Source organism: Scyliorhinus canicula, chromosome 5 (genome assembly GCF_902713615.1).
Source record: "Scyliorhinus canicula chromosome 5, sScyCan1.1, whole genome shotgun sequence".
In the NCBI taxonomy this organism is placed as follows: domain Eukaryota; kingdom Metazoa; phylum Chordata; class Chondrichthyes; order Carcharhiniformes; family Scyliorhinidae; genus Scyliorhinus; species Scyliorhinus canicula.
The window spans coordinates 105,447,856-105,466,612 of NC_052150.1; the positions used below are offsets into that span (position 1 = coordinate 105,447,856).

At 48.6% G+C, this 18,757-nt stretch overlaps 1 protein-coding gene across 3 annotated transcripts in view; it reads left to right on the forward strand.

Annotated features, from left to right (window-relative positions):
- The window catches only part of agmo (alkylglycerol monooxygenase), a 496,116-nt gene that overhangs the window by 263,448 nt on the left and 213,911 nt on the right, over positions 1 to 18,757 (forward strand). For all 3 annotated transcript variants that reach the window (XM_038797483.1, XM_038797482.1, XM_038797481.1), the window contains exon 6: positions 1,468 to 1,534. In XM_038797483.1, the coding sequence (XP_038653411.1) occupies positions 1,468 to 1,534 (67 nt within the window). The remainder of the gene's footprint in view (positions 1 to 1,467; positions 1,535 to 18,757) is intronic.

The window sequence follows — 18,757 nt, forward strand, 5'->3', positions numbered from 1 at the left end:
TTGATCCCACCGACAATGTGTCCCTGCACGAGGGTTTCCTGGCAATATGGGGTGGCTTCAATAATCAATCCCATTGATGAGTGATGGGCGTAGAGAATCCTGCCGCCAGTGAACGGTCACTGTCAAGAAACACGCAGCTCAGGGTCCAGCCAATCCAGCCCATGAACAATTCAGTCAGCTGAATTCTCCGAAAAGATTTCGGGTGGGAAAACTGATGAGAATCCTGCTGGCTGTTCTGGCGCAATTCCCATTGCAATCGAGCCACACGTTGTCATTTGTTTGGAGCGTGGGTAGTTTTCCGCCAGGAAAGAGAAGTGCAGGACCTAAAGATGCCAGCCAGGCCGGCTCCTCGGAGATCAGAAGGCGCCTGATCGCCAAACAACCTGACAGCCCCATTCCCTCCTACTCACTGGCAGGACCTCACTTTCAGGCATCAGCCCCCCTCTCCATCATTGCTGGTACCAGCTCCATCCGCCCCCCCAAGTAACCAATATCCCCACCTTCATGCCCACCCTTAACTCCCCCCTTTCATGGCCATGCTTCCTCTCAGGCCCCACCCCTTGCTACTGCCTCTTACAACCATGCCTCTTGTCACACTGGAAGTGCCAACCTGGCAGTGCCAACCTGCCACTGGTAATCATGTCTGGTTTCCATTTAATGAGACCAGCTGTGTTTCCCGCCGGCCTCCTGCTGCGTCGTCAGGAGGCTGTGCAAAATAAATAAGACCTGTGAAATTAAACACATATGGGCCTTGTTTTATCAAATGCAAGTAGACAAGTACCAAAACAAAATTCATGCCCATTGTCAATCAAAGCAATATTTATCAATATCATTTTTGTTGAGCTGAAAGAAGATGACTTTAACTTGTACCTGATGGAATATTCTTGCTACTTACAGATCTCAAGCTTTCAATGCAGTATTCCGAAACATTTTGGATAGAGCCCGACCAATTCTTAACTGTCATTATATTTGACACTGAAAGTTTAAAAAATACTTTTCTCAGGCAGGTATATGATCAAAATGAATATACATTGCTTTCTAAATAACCTCTTTGTTCTTGTACAGTGTCAAAATATCATTAAGAAAAATGAATAAAATCACACGGTTCCGATTGTTTCAAAGAAATTGGAGCAACCGTCTGAGAAAATGTCAGGGTATTATGGGACTTCCACACGTTGAGAATGTCATCGAAGCCACAGACTAAACTTGCCTTTTATCTTGCTATTTCCTTCAAAATAAAACAATTTTAATTAGCAGGCTGTTCAGGCATATTCAGTTTAAATAAAACTCAAAATAGTCCTTATGGTAGCTATTACAATGTGATGTTATTATTTTAACATCTGCTTTTCTGTCATTTTGAGTTTAAAAATAAAATTGTTTCCTAATCCCTCGAGCTCGCTGTGGGTAGTTATTTTTCGATTTTGGCATTAAAGCCCAGTGTTAAATGGTTTCCTGACTCTGTTGCAGATAATTGGTAACCTTGGGCCTCTGGAACTGATCCTCAACACACCCAGCCACCACAGAGTCCACCATGGTGAGTATGCGCCGATAGAATGAACTTCTGTCTTGTAAAAATGTATCATTTTTCCGGCTGTCTGGAAACCTGTCAGCAAACATCCTCCAGGTTATTTTTTTATTAAACAGTTTGGAAATTAATTCAAAAATGTACCATTTTGAGCGAACTTGATTCCAATCGAATAACAATAATTTTCAGGAATTTCTTGTTTAAAGCCAGGATCATGTTTGGATCAGGATGTTGTAAACGGTGTGCCAAAAGTAGGCCATTTACAAAATTTGGTATCATGAATATTTATCCAGCAACTCGATTTCAACAAAGATCACAGAAAACATAATTGAAAAAACTTGAACTGTTTTTAAAGTCTGAAAGCAACCTGCTGTTGTCCCAATGAGATTTGTCACTATATTGGCAATATTTACTGTGCTGACAATGTGAAGCGATTATTGAGTAATATTTTTTCTTGATTGAGGAATTACACAAAATGATTCAATTTAGTCGACGTTTATTAAACAAATCTTGCATTCAGCAAATCTTAATTCTTTCCGTGTTTCATAGCAGGATTTAGACAACTGATGCTCAAGCCATACAGAGTAACTTTGAACCAAATTTGTAGCAACTTGGAAGATAATTATTTCAATATTACCATTTCCAAAATATCCTTTGCTTATCCTGTTCCTGTATCCAACAGGATCTTTCTTTTACAAGGTACCCTAAGGAGGCCCATTGTCCCATAATAAACCTCATAGCCATGTTACATCTGTGAAAGAATAGAAAATGTGAGAAGAAATCTAGCTGACTTTTATTTTTCAAATAGCAAACTTCCATCTGAATAAATATTGGCTCCTATATATGTGGTGAGCTTTAAGTATTGAAACATAGCTACATGTATAATGTTCCAAATTGGGTTATGGAAAGATGTATTTGTATTTTATTTCTTGATTCAGGAGTGAGGAGGATAATTATCCTCTTTGAAACAATAATTAAACATCAGGCTTCGAGCTTTACATTTTAGAGCATAACAGCATTATGCAACTGAATACTGAGGGCAATGAATTATTGGATTAAGTGGATGCTAGTTTATAAATGTATGCAATCGTGCACTTGCTAACTCAGACACGAGTTAGTAGACATATACATTAATTTACGTGCATACATTTGATTCTTCAGTACATTCACATGCTTATACACCTGCATGCCTATATTACCAGCTGTTATATTTTAGTGGTGCAGCTGAAAATAAACCTGTTGAAATTAAGTCTGCAGACACTTGTAATATCAAATCTCAGCTGTAATTACCTCCAAAAACATGGCCTTGGGATATAATCACTGTGTTCTAAGCACGAGCATCAGTTCAAAAAATGTAATCCCCAAGTAGACCAAATTGCCTTCTTCTGATCAATTTAGGGAGAAAAAATTAATTCTGACTCGGTGGGGATTTAAAGGAACATGTCTTTATAAATAATACTATTCAGTTGGCTGTGCCATTGGACAGCCAAAATCATGTGAGGTCTTCAGGCGAAGGGGGTGAGGTGGTGGAAGGTAATTGGATGAGTTACGACTTTAAAGTCATACAGTTGGTTGGTAATTTAGATAATTCTTTGACATATAGGATTGCAATTTTTCTGGGCTCCTAAGGCTGGACTGGAAGGCGAGCAAGCCTAGAAATTCCCACTGCTGGCCCATGTGCCAGTTGTTGGCATGGTCCTGCCTTTGACCATTTTCCAGGAGCCGAGGTGGGGTGGAATGGCTACCCAGGCCAGCCACATGAACCAATTAAGCCAATTGAGCCTCTTAACAAAGCCAACTGGAATTTTTCAGTTACTAGGCAGATCACTGCAGTGGTCAAAACATGGCCAAAGAAAGTAGGCAGCCTACTGCGGGGGTGGGGTTATTTGTATTTGGGGAGTGCTGCAGTGTTGAGGGGAGGGGGTGGAGTTGTGGGGGGAGATACTCAATTTCATTACTTAAGTATTGTTGCTGCAGTCAACTTACAAATTGGGCGGCACTGTAGCACATTGGTTAACACTGTGACTTCACAGCTTCAGGGTCCCAGGCTCGATTTACGGCTTGGGTTATTGTGCGGAGTCTGCACGTTCTCCCTGTGTCTGCGTGGGTTTCCTTCGGGTGCTCCGGTTTCCTTCCACAGTCCAAAGATGTGCAGGTTAGGTGGATTGGCCATGCTAAATTGCCCTTAGTGTCCTAAACGGTTAGGAGGGGTTACTGGGTTATAGGAGATAGGGTGGAAGTGTGGGCTTGTGGGGTGGTCTTTCCAAGTGTCGGTGCAGACTCGATGGGCCAAATGGCCTCCTTCTTCACTGTAAATTCTATGTTCTATGTTCTAAATGGCTGCCGGTCGTCCTGAGGACGGGGATGGTCTGGAAGCTTTGGCTATTTTTAATTTGCAAGATTTTAAAAATGCTGAGACGCTGCCTCCATCTTGAGGTATCCTCTCTCTCACTTCACTGAATGGCAGACCACAACTCCTTCATTGCTGGAAGGCCTGCTATTGTCCCTCACATTTGCAGAGCCCACCTGTCATCCTGAATGAGATACAGGTAGTCATGGAGTGGCCCATTACTGGTCATTCAATTAAAAATCAGGCAGTGCAGGGGGGGTACTGGGAGGGGGGAGGGGGTTCGATGTTAATAATGGAAAGGGATGGGTCAGGCTCATGGGGCAGGGTCTGGTGGTATGATGATGGTGGATAAGAATGGGGGGGGGTGAGAGACCCCCAGTTAGGATAGTCACGTGGAACGTGAGGGGGTTGGGAAGCTCAGTCTAGAGGTCAAGGGTGCTTGCGCATCTTAAAAGTTTGAAGGCCGATGTATCAATACTGCAGGAGATTTACCTGAGGGTGAAGGACCAAGTGAGACTTAAAAAGGGCGGGGTTAGTCAGGTGTTTCATTCTGGATTTGATGGAAGGGGTCGAGGGGTAGCGATAATGGTCAGCAAAAGGGTACGGTTCCAGATGGAGAAGGTCATTGCAGACCAGCGGGGTAGGTATGTGATTGTGACAGGGGCGCTGGAGGGGAGGCTAGTGGCACTGGTAAGTGAATATGGTCCCAATTGGGACAATCGCGAAGAAGGTGTGTGGGGCAATCCCCAACTAAGACACTCACAAACTGATAGTGGGGGGAGACTGGAACTTGGTGCAGGAGCCAAAATTGGACAGGTCATTGCCGTGCTCGCTGGTCCTATCGGGGGTGGGGGGGTGGGGCGAAGGCGCTGGCTGGGCTAATGGTGGAAATGGGAGGGGTGAACCCTTGGAGGTTTCTGCACCTGAGGAAGCGGGAGTACTCGTTTTTCTCAGCGGTCCATCTGTGTACCCGCGGATTGACTTTTGCATGGTGGGGAAGGCGCTGCTGGCTGGGGTTAAAGGATTGGAGTACTCGGCAATTGCAATATCAGATCATGTTCTGCATTGGGTGGATATGGTACTGGAGAAGGGGGTGGAACAGAGACCAGGGTGGAAGTTAGATGTGGGACTGTTGGGGGACAGTGGGTTCTGTGACAAAATTGAAAAAGTATTCGAGGAATATGTAGGTTTTAACTGCATGGGTGAGGTGTCGAAGGCAGTTGTCGGGGAGGCTTTAAATGTGGTGGTGAGGGGTGAGGTGATCTCGTTCAAGGCTAGGATAGACAAAGAGGAGAGGTTGGAACAACAGAGGGCAATAGATGAGATGCTGGAGGTAGACAGGAGGTATGCAGAAGGTATCCAATGTAGTTGGAAAAGAGGAAGGAACTCCAGGCGAGCTTTGACCGACTATCTACCAGGAAGGCGGTACGCCAATTGAGGCAAGCAAGGGGGGCAGTTTACGAGCATGGAGAGAAGATATGTTGGTGGGTCAGCTCCGTAGGGAGGCTGCAGCAAGGGAAATTGTCCAGGTGCGGGACAGAATAGGGAAGTTGGTGGTACCTTCAGATCAGATTAACAAGGTCTTTAAGGAATTCTATGAGAGGTTGTACAGGTCAGGGCCACCTGGGGAAGGCCGGGAGATACAGGAATTTCTAGCTAGGCTGGAGTACCTGAAGTTAGGGGAGGGGGACAGGGCTACATTAGAGGGGGTGATAGTGGAGCAGGAGACAAAAGATGCGATGGGGAGGATGAATTGGGGAAGGTGTCAGGACCGGATGGGTTTCCGGTGGAATATTATAAAAAATGTAAAAATAAGCTGGTGCCGCTGATGGTGGGGATGTTAGAGGAGGCTACAGTGAAGGGGTGTTATCACAAACTTTGGGGCAAGCATCGATTTCTCTGGTACTTGAGAAAGATAAGGGGCAAAATGCTCCGACCCCCCGCAGGGTTGGAGAATCGCCCGGGGCCGGCGTAAATCCCGCCCCGCCATGGCCGGAATTCTCCGCCACCCGGGAATCGGCGGCGACGGGAAACGCGCCGCGCCGATCGGCGTGCCCCCCACCCCGGCGATTCTCTGGCCCGCGATGGCCCCAAGTCCCGCCGCTGAGGGGCCAATCCCGCTGACGTGGTTTCAACCACCTCTGGTGGCGACGGGATTGGCAGCGCGAGCGGGCCCCCGAGGTCCTGGGGGGGGGGGGGGGCGCGGGGCGATCGGACCCCGGGGGGTGCCCCCGCGGTGGCCTGGCCCACGATCGGGGCCCACCGATCGGCGGGCGGGCCAGTGCCGTGGGGGCACTCTTTTTCTTCTGCCGCCGCCACGTCCTCCACCATGGCGGAGGCTGAAGAGAACCCCCCTGACTCACCGGCGCATGCGCGAACCGGCGTAGGCCTTTCGGCCAGTCCCAACGCCGGGCGGCGAGCCATTGGCGGCGGTTTTGGTGCCAGTCGGCGTGGCGCCAACCACTCCGGCGCGGACCTAGCCCCTAAAGGCGCGGAGAATTCCGCACCTTTGGGGAGGCCCGACGCCAGAGTGGTTCGCTCCACTCCGCTATGCCCCGCCGGGTAGGGGAGAATCCCGGCCAAGGATTTGACGGAGTGTGGATCGCATAGGCCCATATCACTTTTAACGTAGATGCAAAGATATTGGCGAAGGTACTGGCAGGTAGGCCAGAGGATTGCCTCCCAAAGGTGATAGGTGAAGATCAGAGGGATTTCTGAGAGGGAGGCTGCTCTTTTTGAACATTAGGAGGGTATTGAACGTGGTTATGGTACCGGCGGAGGGGAAGGAAACAGAAGTGGTTGTGGCATTGGACGCCGAGAAAGTGTTTGACCGGGTAGAATGGGGGTACTTTATGGCAGTTCTAGAGCGGTTTGGAATTGGACCCAGATTTGTGGACTGGGTAAGGAGTCGATAAGGAGTCGATAAGGAGTCGACGACGACCAGTGTCCGCACAGATAACATCAACGCAGAATACTTTTCTCTTCACCTTGGGTCTAGGCAGGGGTGTCCTATGTCCCCCCTACTGTTTGCACTCGCGATTGAGCCATTGGCCATCGCATTAAGAAGTTCGGGGGTACGGAAAGGGTAGTGCAGGGTGAATAGAGCAAAGGGTATTCTTATATGCCAATGACTTGCTATTATATGCGTCGGAACCGAGCGTGTCAATGGGGGGAATATTGGAGCTGCTTCGGATGTTTGGTTCTTTCTCGGGGTACGAATTAAATCTGGAAAGAGTGAATATTTTATGGTGTTTCGGCCAGGGGTGGGGGCAGGGGTGGGGGGCGGGCTGCCATTTCATGAGGCAGGGACTCACTTTAGATACCTGGGGGTGTAGGTTGCTCGTGATGGTGGGGGGGGAGGGGGGGGGGTGGTGAAAGCTGGTCTAGCAAGGTGGGATCGTTTCCCTCTGGCACTGGTGGGGCCGCAACAAGCGGTTAAAATTAATGTGCTGCCACGATTCCTGTTTATTTGTCAATGCCTGGGATTTTCCTTCCAAAGGCATTTTTTAGAGAGATCGATGGGATGATTACCTCGTTCATAAGGGGAGGGAAGTGGCCAGAATTAAAAAGGAATTACTACAGAGAGGAAGGCAGGCAGGAGGTTTGGGTCTTCCGAAACTTGATATATTTTTACTGGACGGCGAATGTGGATAAAGGTACGGAGATGAGTCAGAGGGGTTGACTCCCAATTGGTCAGAATGGAGGAGAGTTTGGTTAGGGGTCGGGATTGAAGGCGCTAGCGACAGCGTCGCTCCCGACGGCCCCGGGGAGATACTCAGGGAGTCCGGTAATAATAGCTTTGTTGAGAATTTGGAGGCAGTTTCGCCAGCCCTTCGGGTTGGGGGTAGGGTCAAGGGAAATGCCGATTCTGGGGAACCATAGATTTGAGCCAGGGAAGTGGGATGGAAATTTTCGGAGATGGGAGGAGAAAAGAATTAGGACATGAAAAGATTTGTTTCTTGGGGGTCGTTTTGCGGGATTGAAGGAGCTGGAAGCGAAGTATGGGCTGGAGCAGGGGGAAATATTTAGATCCATGCAGGTTCAAGACTTTGCCAGAAAAGAGATACAGAGCTTCCCAGTAGAGCCGGCTTCCACATTGCTGGAGGAGGTACTGACGACAGGGGGACTGGAGAAAGGGGTAGTATCGTCAGTTTATGGGGCTATTTTGGAGGAGAAGAAGGCGCCACTAGAAGGGATCAATGCAAAGTGGGAGGAAGAGTTGCGAGAGGGTTTGGGGGAGGGGTTCTGATGTGAGGTGCTCCAGAGGGTGAACGTCTCCACCTCGTGTGCGAGGTTGGGGCTGGTACAGCTGGTGTATGGAGTGCATCTTACTAGGGCAAGGATGAGCCGGCTCTTTGAGGGGCAGAAGGTGTGTGTGAACATTGCACGGGGGGGGGGGGTTGCGCAAACCACGTTCATATGTTTTGGTCCTGTCCGAAGCTGGAGGATTACTGGAAGGAGGTGTTTAGCGTAATCTCTAAAGTGGCGCACATGAAACTGGACCCAGGCCCTTGGGTGGCCATATTCGGGGTGGCGGACCAGCCGGGGTTGGAAACGGGCACGGAGGCAGATTTTGTAGCCTTCACCTCGTTGATTGCCCAAAGGCAATTGTTGGGATGGAGACCAACCTCTCCACCCTAAACCCTGGTGTGGCGGGGGGACCTGCTGGAATTCTTGACGTTTGAGAAGGTCAAATTTGAACTGAGGGGAAGGATGGAGGGGTTCGACAATTCATGGGCGTTATTCATTTTGTACTTTTGAGAATTGGATCACATCGAACATTGGGGGTGGGTGGGGGGGCTGGGAGGGTTGGGGGGGAGAGGGACTATATGTGTTAATGGTGACTATGGGTGATTCCTTTTTGTCATTTGTTTATGTTAACATGCGGGATAATGTTTGGGGTTTGGTGGGAGGATGGGATTGTTGTTATTGATATGGGGATTGACATTACTTTCGTTACTGATTATTGTTTATTGTTGGGTATAAACTTGGGAGAAAATGTGAAAAAGGAGGAGAATAAAAAATGTATTTTTAAAAACCAAAAATCAGGCATTGAATGTCACTCCCATACTGTGCCTGGTCAGTACAAAAACATCATCCTGACATTGGCAATCCCAGAACAGAAACTCAGCTGAAAAAAATGGAAAAACAGTAGTCAGATTAGATGGGAGAGAGCGGTAATAACTAGAAAATGGGCTGGAGGGGGAGCAGATGTGAGGGTCTGGAGGGAAAGGAAAAGAGAAAGAATGTCGGGGCAGAGGGGCTGGTAGAACACAGTGGGTGGGGTCACCGACATAAAGACAAAACAACTACCTCAGCAGGACAAAGTGTCAAACGTGTATGGGTCATTTATGAAATTATCCTCTACTCCCCTGATCTATATTTCTTCTCAGTGAAAATGGGTGGTTGTGGTGTAACCTCGGCTTTCCCACACTGTGGTTTTGGCAGCATTTGCCACAGGGAGCGAGACTTCCTCCAGTATGTCCGATGTGAATAATAAAATGTTGAGACTTGTTGCTTCTTTCCCACCAGTTTTTGGTGCACATTGGCCAGGAGATGCAACTTGGAAGTAGGTCATGACTGTGTCCCAAAGGGAAAAGGAAGACAAAAATGTTTAAATTTTAGGCATCACCACACATCGTAACGATGTTTTCTACGTTTGTTGCGATTTTAAAAGAAACAAACGATGATACAATTTGCAAAGCCTGCCCAGGAGACAGATAAACCTTGCTTCAATCTCTGCTCCCTTGTGAACTCCTGACAATTTTGTTTTTTTTAGTATTCTTCCTCTTAAACATAACATAATTTGGCACTAGCAAATTACATCAGGCTTGTCTACTGTATGACTCAGGGACTAGATGTCGGCCCGCAAAGCCCCTCCACATGACCCTCCTGAGGCAGTTTTTAAACTTCCTTTCAACCAGTTGAATTCCAATATAAGATTCTGTTTGGAATGGCCGACAAGTGAGCCCATCAGCAGCAAATGTGGGCGAGAAACGGGCTCTGATTGGTGAAACAGTGAACAGTGTGCTGAAGGCTGATGGGTGAGGGAAGCACGGGTAAGTCAGAGCTAGATCCCGCGGAGCCAACAACGGCAGGCCTGAGCTCACAGAGCCAACAATGGCAGGCTAGAGCCCGCAGAGCCAACAATGGCAGGCCAGAGCCCGCAGAGCCAACAATGTCAGGCCAGAGCCCGCAGAGCCAACAATGTCAGGCCAGAGCCCGCAGAGCCAACAATGTCAGGCCAGAGCCTGCAGAGCCAACAATGGAAGGCCTGAGCCCATAGAATCAACAATGGCAGACCTGAGCCTGAGCCTGCGGAGCCAACAATGGCAGGCCTGAGCCCACAAAGCTAACAGTGGTAGGCCTGAGCCCGCGGAGCCAATAGTGGTAGGCCTGAGCCCGCGGAGCCAACAATACCAGGCCAGAGCCCACGGAGCTAACAATGGTAGGCCTGAACCCACGGAGCCAACAATGGCAGTGCTGAGCCTGCAGAGCAAACAATGGTAGAACTGAGCCTGTGGAGCCAACGATGGCAGGCCTGAGCCCACAAAGCCAACAATGGCAGGCCTGAGCCCACAGAGCCAACAATGGCAGGCCTGAGCCCACACAGCCAACCTCACACTTATGTCTTTTCCATTTCTTAATTTGCAAAATAGCTGAGGTATTCATGTTAAGTTAAACTCCATCTGTCAAACTTTGGCCAATCTCCTAGCCTATGTTTGTCTGTCTGTAAAATCTTTATCTCCTCTTCACTGCCTGCTTTCCCACCAATTTTAGTATCATCCATAAATTTTGCTATGTTACACTTTGTCCCTCCTTGCAAATCATTTATATAGATTGTAAACAGTTGAGGTCTGAGGACTGACCCCTGAAGCATCTTGCTGGCTACAATTCGCCAGCCAGAGAAGGACCCATTATCCTGACAGCGACCCATTATCGTCATTCAGCAAATCGGCAACCAATCTAGTACTCTACCCCGAATCCCCTGCAATCTCACCTTCTGGATCAGTCTTTTTTTTAAAATCTAGAGTACCCAATTATTTTTCCAATTAAGGGGCAATTTTGCGTGGCCAATCCACCTACCCTGCACATCTTTGGGTTGTGGGGTGAAACCCACGCAGACACGGGAGAATGTGCAAGCTCCACACGGACAGTGACCCAGAGCCGGGATCGAACCTAGGACCTATGCGCCGTGAGGCAGCTGTGCTAACCACTAGGCCACCGTGCTGCCCCTGGATCAGTCTTTTATGCGGCACCTTATCAAGCGCCTTCTGGGTGTCTAGATATACCACATCCACAGGTTCGCCATTATCCACCTTGCTGGTTACATCCTCAAAGAACTCAAGCAAGCTTGTCAAGCATGACTTACCCTTCATAAAACTATGCTCATACTGGTGGATTGAGCTTTGTCTTTCCAAATGTTCAGTCATCTCCCCTTCATGATTTATTCCAGCAACCTCCCCATCACAGAGATCAAGCTAACTTGTCTATAGTTTCCTACTTTTTGCCCCTCTCCCTTTTTGAATTATGACATCACCTTAGTGTCTTTCCAATCCATGGGACCCTTCCAGGATCCAGGCAATTCTGAAATATCATAACCAATTCATCCACTATCCCCGCTGCCACCTCCCTTAATACCCTAGGTGCAGGCCATTAAGAGACTTTTCTGCCCTTAATCTCATCAGTTTGTTCAGTACCGTCTCCTTAGTGATGGTTATTGCACTAAGTATCTCTGCATCAACTGTAGTTTTTGGAATTTTTAAATTATCTTTTACTGTGAAGACAGAGGCAAAATACTGGTTCAGTGCCTCTGCCATTTCTGTGTTCCCCATTATTACCTCACCACTACCGTCCTCTAAAGGGCCAACACTTAGTTCAGCTCTTCTCTTCCTCTTAATATACTTATGCAAGCTTTTGCTATCATTGTTTATGTTTTCTGCTAGTTTTGTTTTGTAGTTCATTTCAGGACTTTTGATTTTACTTTTAGTATCCTTTTGCTGAACCTTAAAGTTCACCCAATCCTCCAGTTTACCATTAGCTTTTGCAGTATGGTATTCCCTAATTTTTACCATTATGCCTTCCTTGACTTCCTTGTTTAGCCATGGAACATTTTTCTCCCTTTTACAACTCCTCTTCCTCTCAGGAATAATTTAATTGAGTGGTATTTAATGTCTCCCTGAACATCCGCCATTGTTTCTCAACTGTCCTACCCTCAATTATCTGTGCCCAGTCTACTTGGCCCAACACTTTCCTCAGGCCTGTATAATTACCTATGCCCAATGCTAAAACATTAGTATGGCACTCTGTCCTTCCTCGCTCAATCTGAATTTGAAATTCTAGCATGCTGTGATCACTCCTTCCAAGAGGATCCTTAATGAGAAGACTATTTCTCAAACCTTCTTTGTTACATGATACTAAATCTGAAACAGCCTGCTCCTTGGTTTGCTCCATAACATCTTGCTCTAAGAAACAATTCATTGTACACTCTATGAAATCTCCCTCGAGCTACCCTTGTGAATTTGATTAATTCAGTCAATATGCATATTAAAATCCCCATGATTACCATTGTGCCCTCCTCACAAGCCCTCATTATTCCTTGATTTATTCTATGCTACACTTTGGAGATATTGCACAGGGGCTTGTAAATTACTCCGACCAAGGAGTTTTTTCCCTTGTTTTTTATACCCACCCAGATCGATTCAACATTTTGGTCCTTAGTACCAATTTCTTAATACAGCCTTGGTGCCATCTTAAATTAATAAAGCAACTCCACCTCCCATCTTGTCTATCCTTTTGGAATACTCAGTACCCTAGGACATTCAACTCCCTCCCGGTCCTCCGGCAACTATGTTTCAGTATTCCCCACCAAATCATACCCATTTATCTCTACTTGTGCTGTCAGCTCATTGACCTTATTCAGAAATGTGCGTGCATTTAGGTACGAGGTTTTGTAGATAAGTCCTATTAATTTGTCTTTCCCTTGAAGGATTTTCTTGTGCAGTACGCTTTTCAGACATTCTGACCTCCTTTATTAATCTCTGCTAACACTCAGCCTCACCCCCAACCTTCACTCCCACAATCGGTTTACATTTTGATTTTTTAACGTTTCTTTTCCCCTCCAGAGTCATTGGATTGGCCCTGCCTGTTCATCCTGATAACCTCTACCTTCTCCTCACATGCTGACCTGCTGCTTTGGTTCCTATTAATCATTATACTTCTTGAAGCTTCACCCCTTCCTCTCCCCCCCCCCCCCCCCCCCCCCCCCTCCCATTTGCTATTTTAAGGTCCTTATGACCCAGCCATCTCTACTTAGTTAATTAATTAATCCGTTGAGCAATTTTTTGAAATTTAACAGATTCCGTATCGGCCAGTCAGGTCACAACTTTACTGTGACGTCAGTTTTTTGCAGCTTCAGAGGAATCTCCGATACTTATCGCTCCAATGTTCTGCCCTCCTTAAATCTCCTCTCCCGCCCCTTTAGACTCTCAGCTCCTCATGCGCTCTTTTAAACTCTCAACTCCTCTCGTGCACTTTTTAACTCCTGACTTCTCTCGCGCTCTTTTGGACTCCTGGCTCCTCTCACGTTCCCTTAGTACTGTCAGTGCTTTGAGTTCTGTGCATATTTTTGGTCTCCTTATTTAAGAAAGAACATAGTTGCATTCGAAACAGTTCAGACAAGGTTCACTCAACTGATTCCTGGGAAGAGGGGTTTATTCTCTGAGGAAAGGTTGGGCAGGTTGGGCCGATATCAAATGGAGTTTCAAAGAATGAGATGTGATCTTATTGAAATTTAAATGATCCTGAGGGGACTTAATAGGGTGGATGCTGAAAGAGTGTTCCCCTTAAGGGAGAGAATAGAACTAGAGGACACATTTTCAGAATAAGGGGTCTCCCATTTAAGATGCAGATGAGAAGAAATATTTTCTCCCGGACAGCCATGAGTCTGTGGAACTTTCTCCTCTAGAGAATAGTAGAGGAAGGATCATTGAATATTTATAAGGCACAGGTTTATATTCTTTACAAACAGGGGCGTCAAAGGGTACAAGGGATAGGCAGGAAAGTGAAGTTGAAGCTACAGTCAGGTCAGCCGTGGTCTTATTGAATGATGAAGTAGGCTCGAGGGGCTAAATGGCCCACTCATGCTCTTAATTTGTATGTTCGTATGCTAAAGCCTGTGGATAATTAGGGGTTAATGTTCGCTATGTTCAAATCATTTCTGAGCAGCTGGAAACTGGTCGGTTTTATTTTTGTATTTTGATCTTTGATTATTAGGTTTCAACTAGTAATTAAACCAGTGGTGAAGCCATTGTGGCCTTTCCAAAGACAAATCTATTGAGAAAAAATATTGTGGTCAGAAGATACCCAAAAGGCTTGTTTCTATTTTACTGTCTTTGTAAGGCCAGGAGGAACAGAAGTACTCTTCCAGGTCCCAGAAGGCTTGTTTATGCCTCTTCTGCCCTGTAATTCCGAAATCCTTTTCCAGCCACTTGCTGGGGACAATGCGCTTTGGGCTCCATTGCAGATTTTGTCAATTCTGGGAAGTAGGCTATTTATACAGATGCCGGGTCTAATATTGCTGAGGTCAGGGACATTTACCGACTGTGTACAAGACTGCCACCTGAACTTGTACGCAGGGCTTCATTTTCAATTAAAGCACTTGCTTTACCATCAAAAATATGTAATAAGTTGAAAATAGGAATTGTAGATGTGCAGAAATGTGTTACTGTTGTAACCCTCAGGGTGGTCACAAGATAAGAACAATTACTTCCAGGTGAACCCCCGGCCGAGGAGCAGGTCGGGAAGGAGGCCCTTTGGCGAGTGGAGAATGTAATATTGTGAATAAATAGAATCTTTTATTTCTACCTGGCAGATCCATGTGTGTTGCTTTAGCGGATTCTACAGTTATTATCCAGTTAGAGATCAGTAACTTTTTGCTTAAAGTCAACCAAGTTTGAAATTCCAGTCACGCACTGGGAGAATAAAGCCACAAGATTCCATGGTTTTAAACAAACAAAATCAACCTAATTATAGAAAGTCAGAACAATCTACAATAGGCTTGGACTTCCTTTGAAGTGGTAATCAGCTTGGGGTTGTCACTCCAATTCCAGTTACTTGCCTGAAATCCTGTTCTTGCCCAACCTTCTGATTCGGGGGGGGGGGGGGGGGGGTGTGTGATTAGGGTTTGGAGTTTCAGGCTTCAGGATCAGGGATCGGGCCTCGAGGTTGGGGGGAGTCGAGCCTTGTCGGGGTCTGGCCTCAGGTGGTTGGGGAATGAATAATAGTGAAGGAGTAACATTTGACAGTACAAAGGTAAGAAAGGTTGATTTGCAGTGGGCTGTGCTGGATTCGGACCAAGCTGGGTCAGGTGGGGTCAAAGGGCATTCTGAGCACGGAAAATGACCGATGCACGAAGCCAAGAACTTCAACTGCACCACCAAATTGTCCTGATGAATTATTTTACTCATTTAATAACAATTAAAATTGGTTCATGATAGCTTATCGCTAGATTTTCCATTCCTGAGACTAGGTTTTGACGCCGGGGCAGGATTTGTGAGCTTCCACAACAGCAATGCTGGCACTGCACCTGGACCGATTCAGCGACTGTCAAGGGGCTAGCACCGGCACCACGTGGAACACAATTGATCCCATTGATAAATGATACAGGATTTGCCGGATTCGTGATTGATACTCGGGACGCTGACAAGCTGCAGCCACATATACACACTTCACTCCCCACACACACCATCCCAGCCAACAAGATAACTGCGAGGAGAGCAGACTTGAGATTCATGGACGGTAAGCTTGAGACCCTCCTGGACGCTGTGGAGAAGAGGCAGGCCACCCTGTACCCCTGCCTGAGAAGAAGGCTGCCAGCCAGCACCGTTCGCCATGCATGAGCACAGGTGGCAGAGGCCATCAGCGCCAAGAGTAACACCATCCGGACTGACCTGCAGTGCTGTACAAAACTGCCTGACCTCCTCAGGGCGGACAGGATGAGTAGGCAGCACTGTGCCCCTGGCACCAACCCCTGTCCTACAGAACTGTTTTCCCACCCCACCCAAAGGGTGGTCGAACCCTCACCCTGCACCACATGCACCCATACCAGCTGCCATGGCCAGGAGCCATACCACTGTGCCAACAGCTACCCACCCCCTAGGATGCATGCGTCGGACTGTCTAACACTGTACATGTTCTGTTTCTCCTCCTCCCCTCCAGCCCCACCCAGGAGAAGGCTGCACACAACCTCAGGGAGCTGGAGAAAACTGGAGGGGGCTCTGCAGCCCCTCACCATGGCTGAGTGAAAAGCACAAAGCCCGTCTGGATGGCAGCTAGTCCCTGGGGACAGTCCACCCCCTCGGGAGTTCCTACATCCATCTGATGTACCAGAGCATTTGTGTGGTCTAATCATGCATCTTGCAGGACCTGCTGGTGATGGGGCGGGCCCTTCTGGTGTTCCCCTGCTCCCCCCCCCCTCCCAGATACAGCCACAGCTACAGCCAGAACCCCCCATGTGCTGAGCAGCGACAATGACACCGACACAGGGGTGACCCATTTGCTTGAAACCAAGGAAACCCCGGACTTTGAGTCTGATGTTGACATCGATTTCCCATCACAGCTGTCTCCAACATCCAAGAGAAACTCACCTTGACTTGGCACTTTAGTTAAGAGGTTCCTGGGACATCCTCTGGCGCTCACCACACAAATGCTCCGGTACATTCGGTGGAGGTAGGAACTCCCGAGGGGGAGGACTGTCCCCAGGGACTAGCTGCAATCCAGATGGGTTTCATGTTTTTGGAATGGAAAGTCCCATTGATCAGAAGGATGCAGCTGTAGAGCCAGGGAGTACATGCGGGGTTGCCAGCGAGCATCCAGCGTCTGCAGGCACAAGCGGAGTAGTCCAACCGTGTGCAGGAGCAAGAGCTGGTGCCAAACATACGTACCACCGAGGCCAAAATTGCACGGATGGCGTCCACAGTGGAGGCATTGGGGGCAAGGGTTTTGGCGGTGGATCAACATGTCCAAGGTCAGGGCAACTGTGCAGGCAGAGGCCGAGACCCAGGACAGGGCTGCCATCTGCCAGATCCACCTGGGTATTGCACCGGTCATCATGAAAATGACCCAGCGGACCATGGCTGACAGCATTGGCGGCATTGCGTAGGTGCTGGCCGACGTGGAACAGGCGCGGAGGGAGGCGGCTCAGTCCCAGACAAAAGATGGTCCACACCCTGTGCTCCAGCGCAGCTAGCATGCAGACCAGACCGGGCCTCGAGGGCTGGCAGTGCCAGGCAGAGGGGGCGCCTCAGTGGTAAGCTCCACTCGTACTCTCGTCCCATGGAGTAGCCAGGGGACATCGGAAACCCTGAGGAGGAGCAGATGATGGGGTCCAAGCCGGTGACTCCCGCAGGGGAAGTGCCGGAACACCACAGCACCTCAAACTCTGCCCTCCTCCTGTCCCTGGTAGGCAGTGGCCTGAACAGGGTCCACCACGCCACCTGCGACACCCGAGCAGCAGCTGGACCCGTCCAGGCCTGGTTACTCCAGAAGACACCCGTCAACGGGCACCCAAGTCACACGGCGGGAATCACAACAGGCTGCCTCCATCCCAGCTGTACCATCCAGAGATCGACTTTGATATAGCATAGTGTTAGGGCCCGTAAAGCCAGAAAGTTAGACACCAATTCAGTTGGCATGGGTGCAGGGTACAGTTTAGTGATAGGGGTTAGGGCACAAATCTGTATATATTTGTTCACATTAAACACCTGTTCACAATGCTACAACCTGCCTTAGTGCTCTGTTAGAATGGGTGTGAGCGGTGGGCTGGTCTGAGCTGGCTGCAGAGATGGCACGGAGAGTGGGGTTGAATTGACAGAAGTTGGGTGTAGGCTAGGCTCAGGGACCGTAGTTCAACCAGTGTTCACCGCTCCGGTGACCCCCACTGTCCCCACTTCCGCCACCCCAGGGGTTCGATGGGACCATGTGGTGGAATGACCAACCCACATGCAGAGATCACCCAGGTTGTTGGTGGAATGTGCTGCTGTGGGCAGGAGTCAGACATTGGCATACAATGCAGAGCAACAGGACTCATTGCAGAGCAGGTTGTCACCATCCTCCATCCCATGGTCAATACCCGCTGTTACTGCCAACCCAGGCCTTGCACAACCGTAGTGCGGCAGGTATGTATCACGGAAGGGTGTTTGCAAGGGGGGGTGACCGAGTGGGCGGGGACAGGGAGCTGGAGGTGTGGGGTTTGAATGCGGTGTCCATGCCCCCAGCCAGTTCTCCCCCCCCCCCCCCCCCCCCCCCCCCCTCCCCAGTCGGTGTACCTGGAGGCGATCAAAGCGTTTCGTGAGCATTGGCCCTGTCATATGTCGTGCGACCTGTCTGGGCCTCATGTCCTGTCCATCCTTGCCCTCACCCGCATCCTCCTCGTCAGATGAGGACTGACGTTCATCCTCCTCCTCGAGCTCCGTCGCTTTCTTCTGTGCGATGTTGTGGAGGACACAACAGGTCGCCACGATAGAACATAGAACATAGAACAGTACAGCACAGAACAGGCCCTTCGGCCCTCAATGTTGTGCCGAGCCATGATCACCCTACTCAAACCTACATATCCACCCTATACCCGTAACCCAACAAGCCCCCCCTTAACCTTACTCCTATTAGGACACTACGGGCAATTTAGCATGGCCAATCCACCTAACCCGCACATCTTTGGACTGTGGGAGGAAACCGGAGCACCCGGAGGAAACCCACGCACACAGGGGGAGGACGTGCAGACTCCACACAGACAGTGACCCAGGCGGGAATCGAACCTGGGACCCTGGAGCTGTGAAGCATTTATGCTAACCACCATGCTACCCTGCTGCCCCGATGTGGGT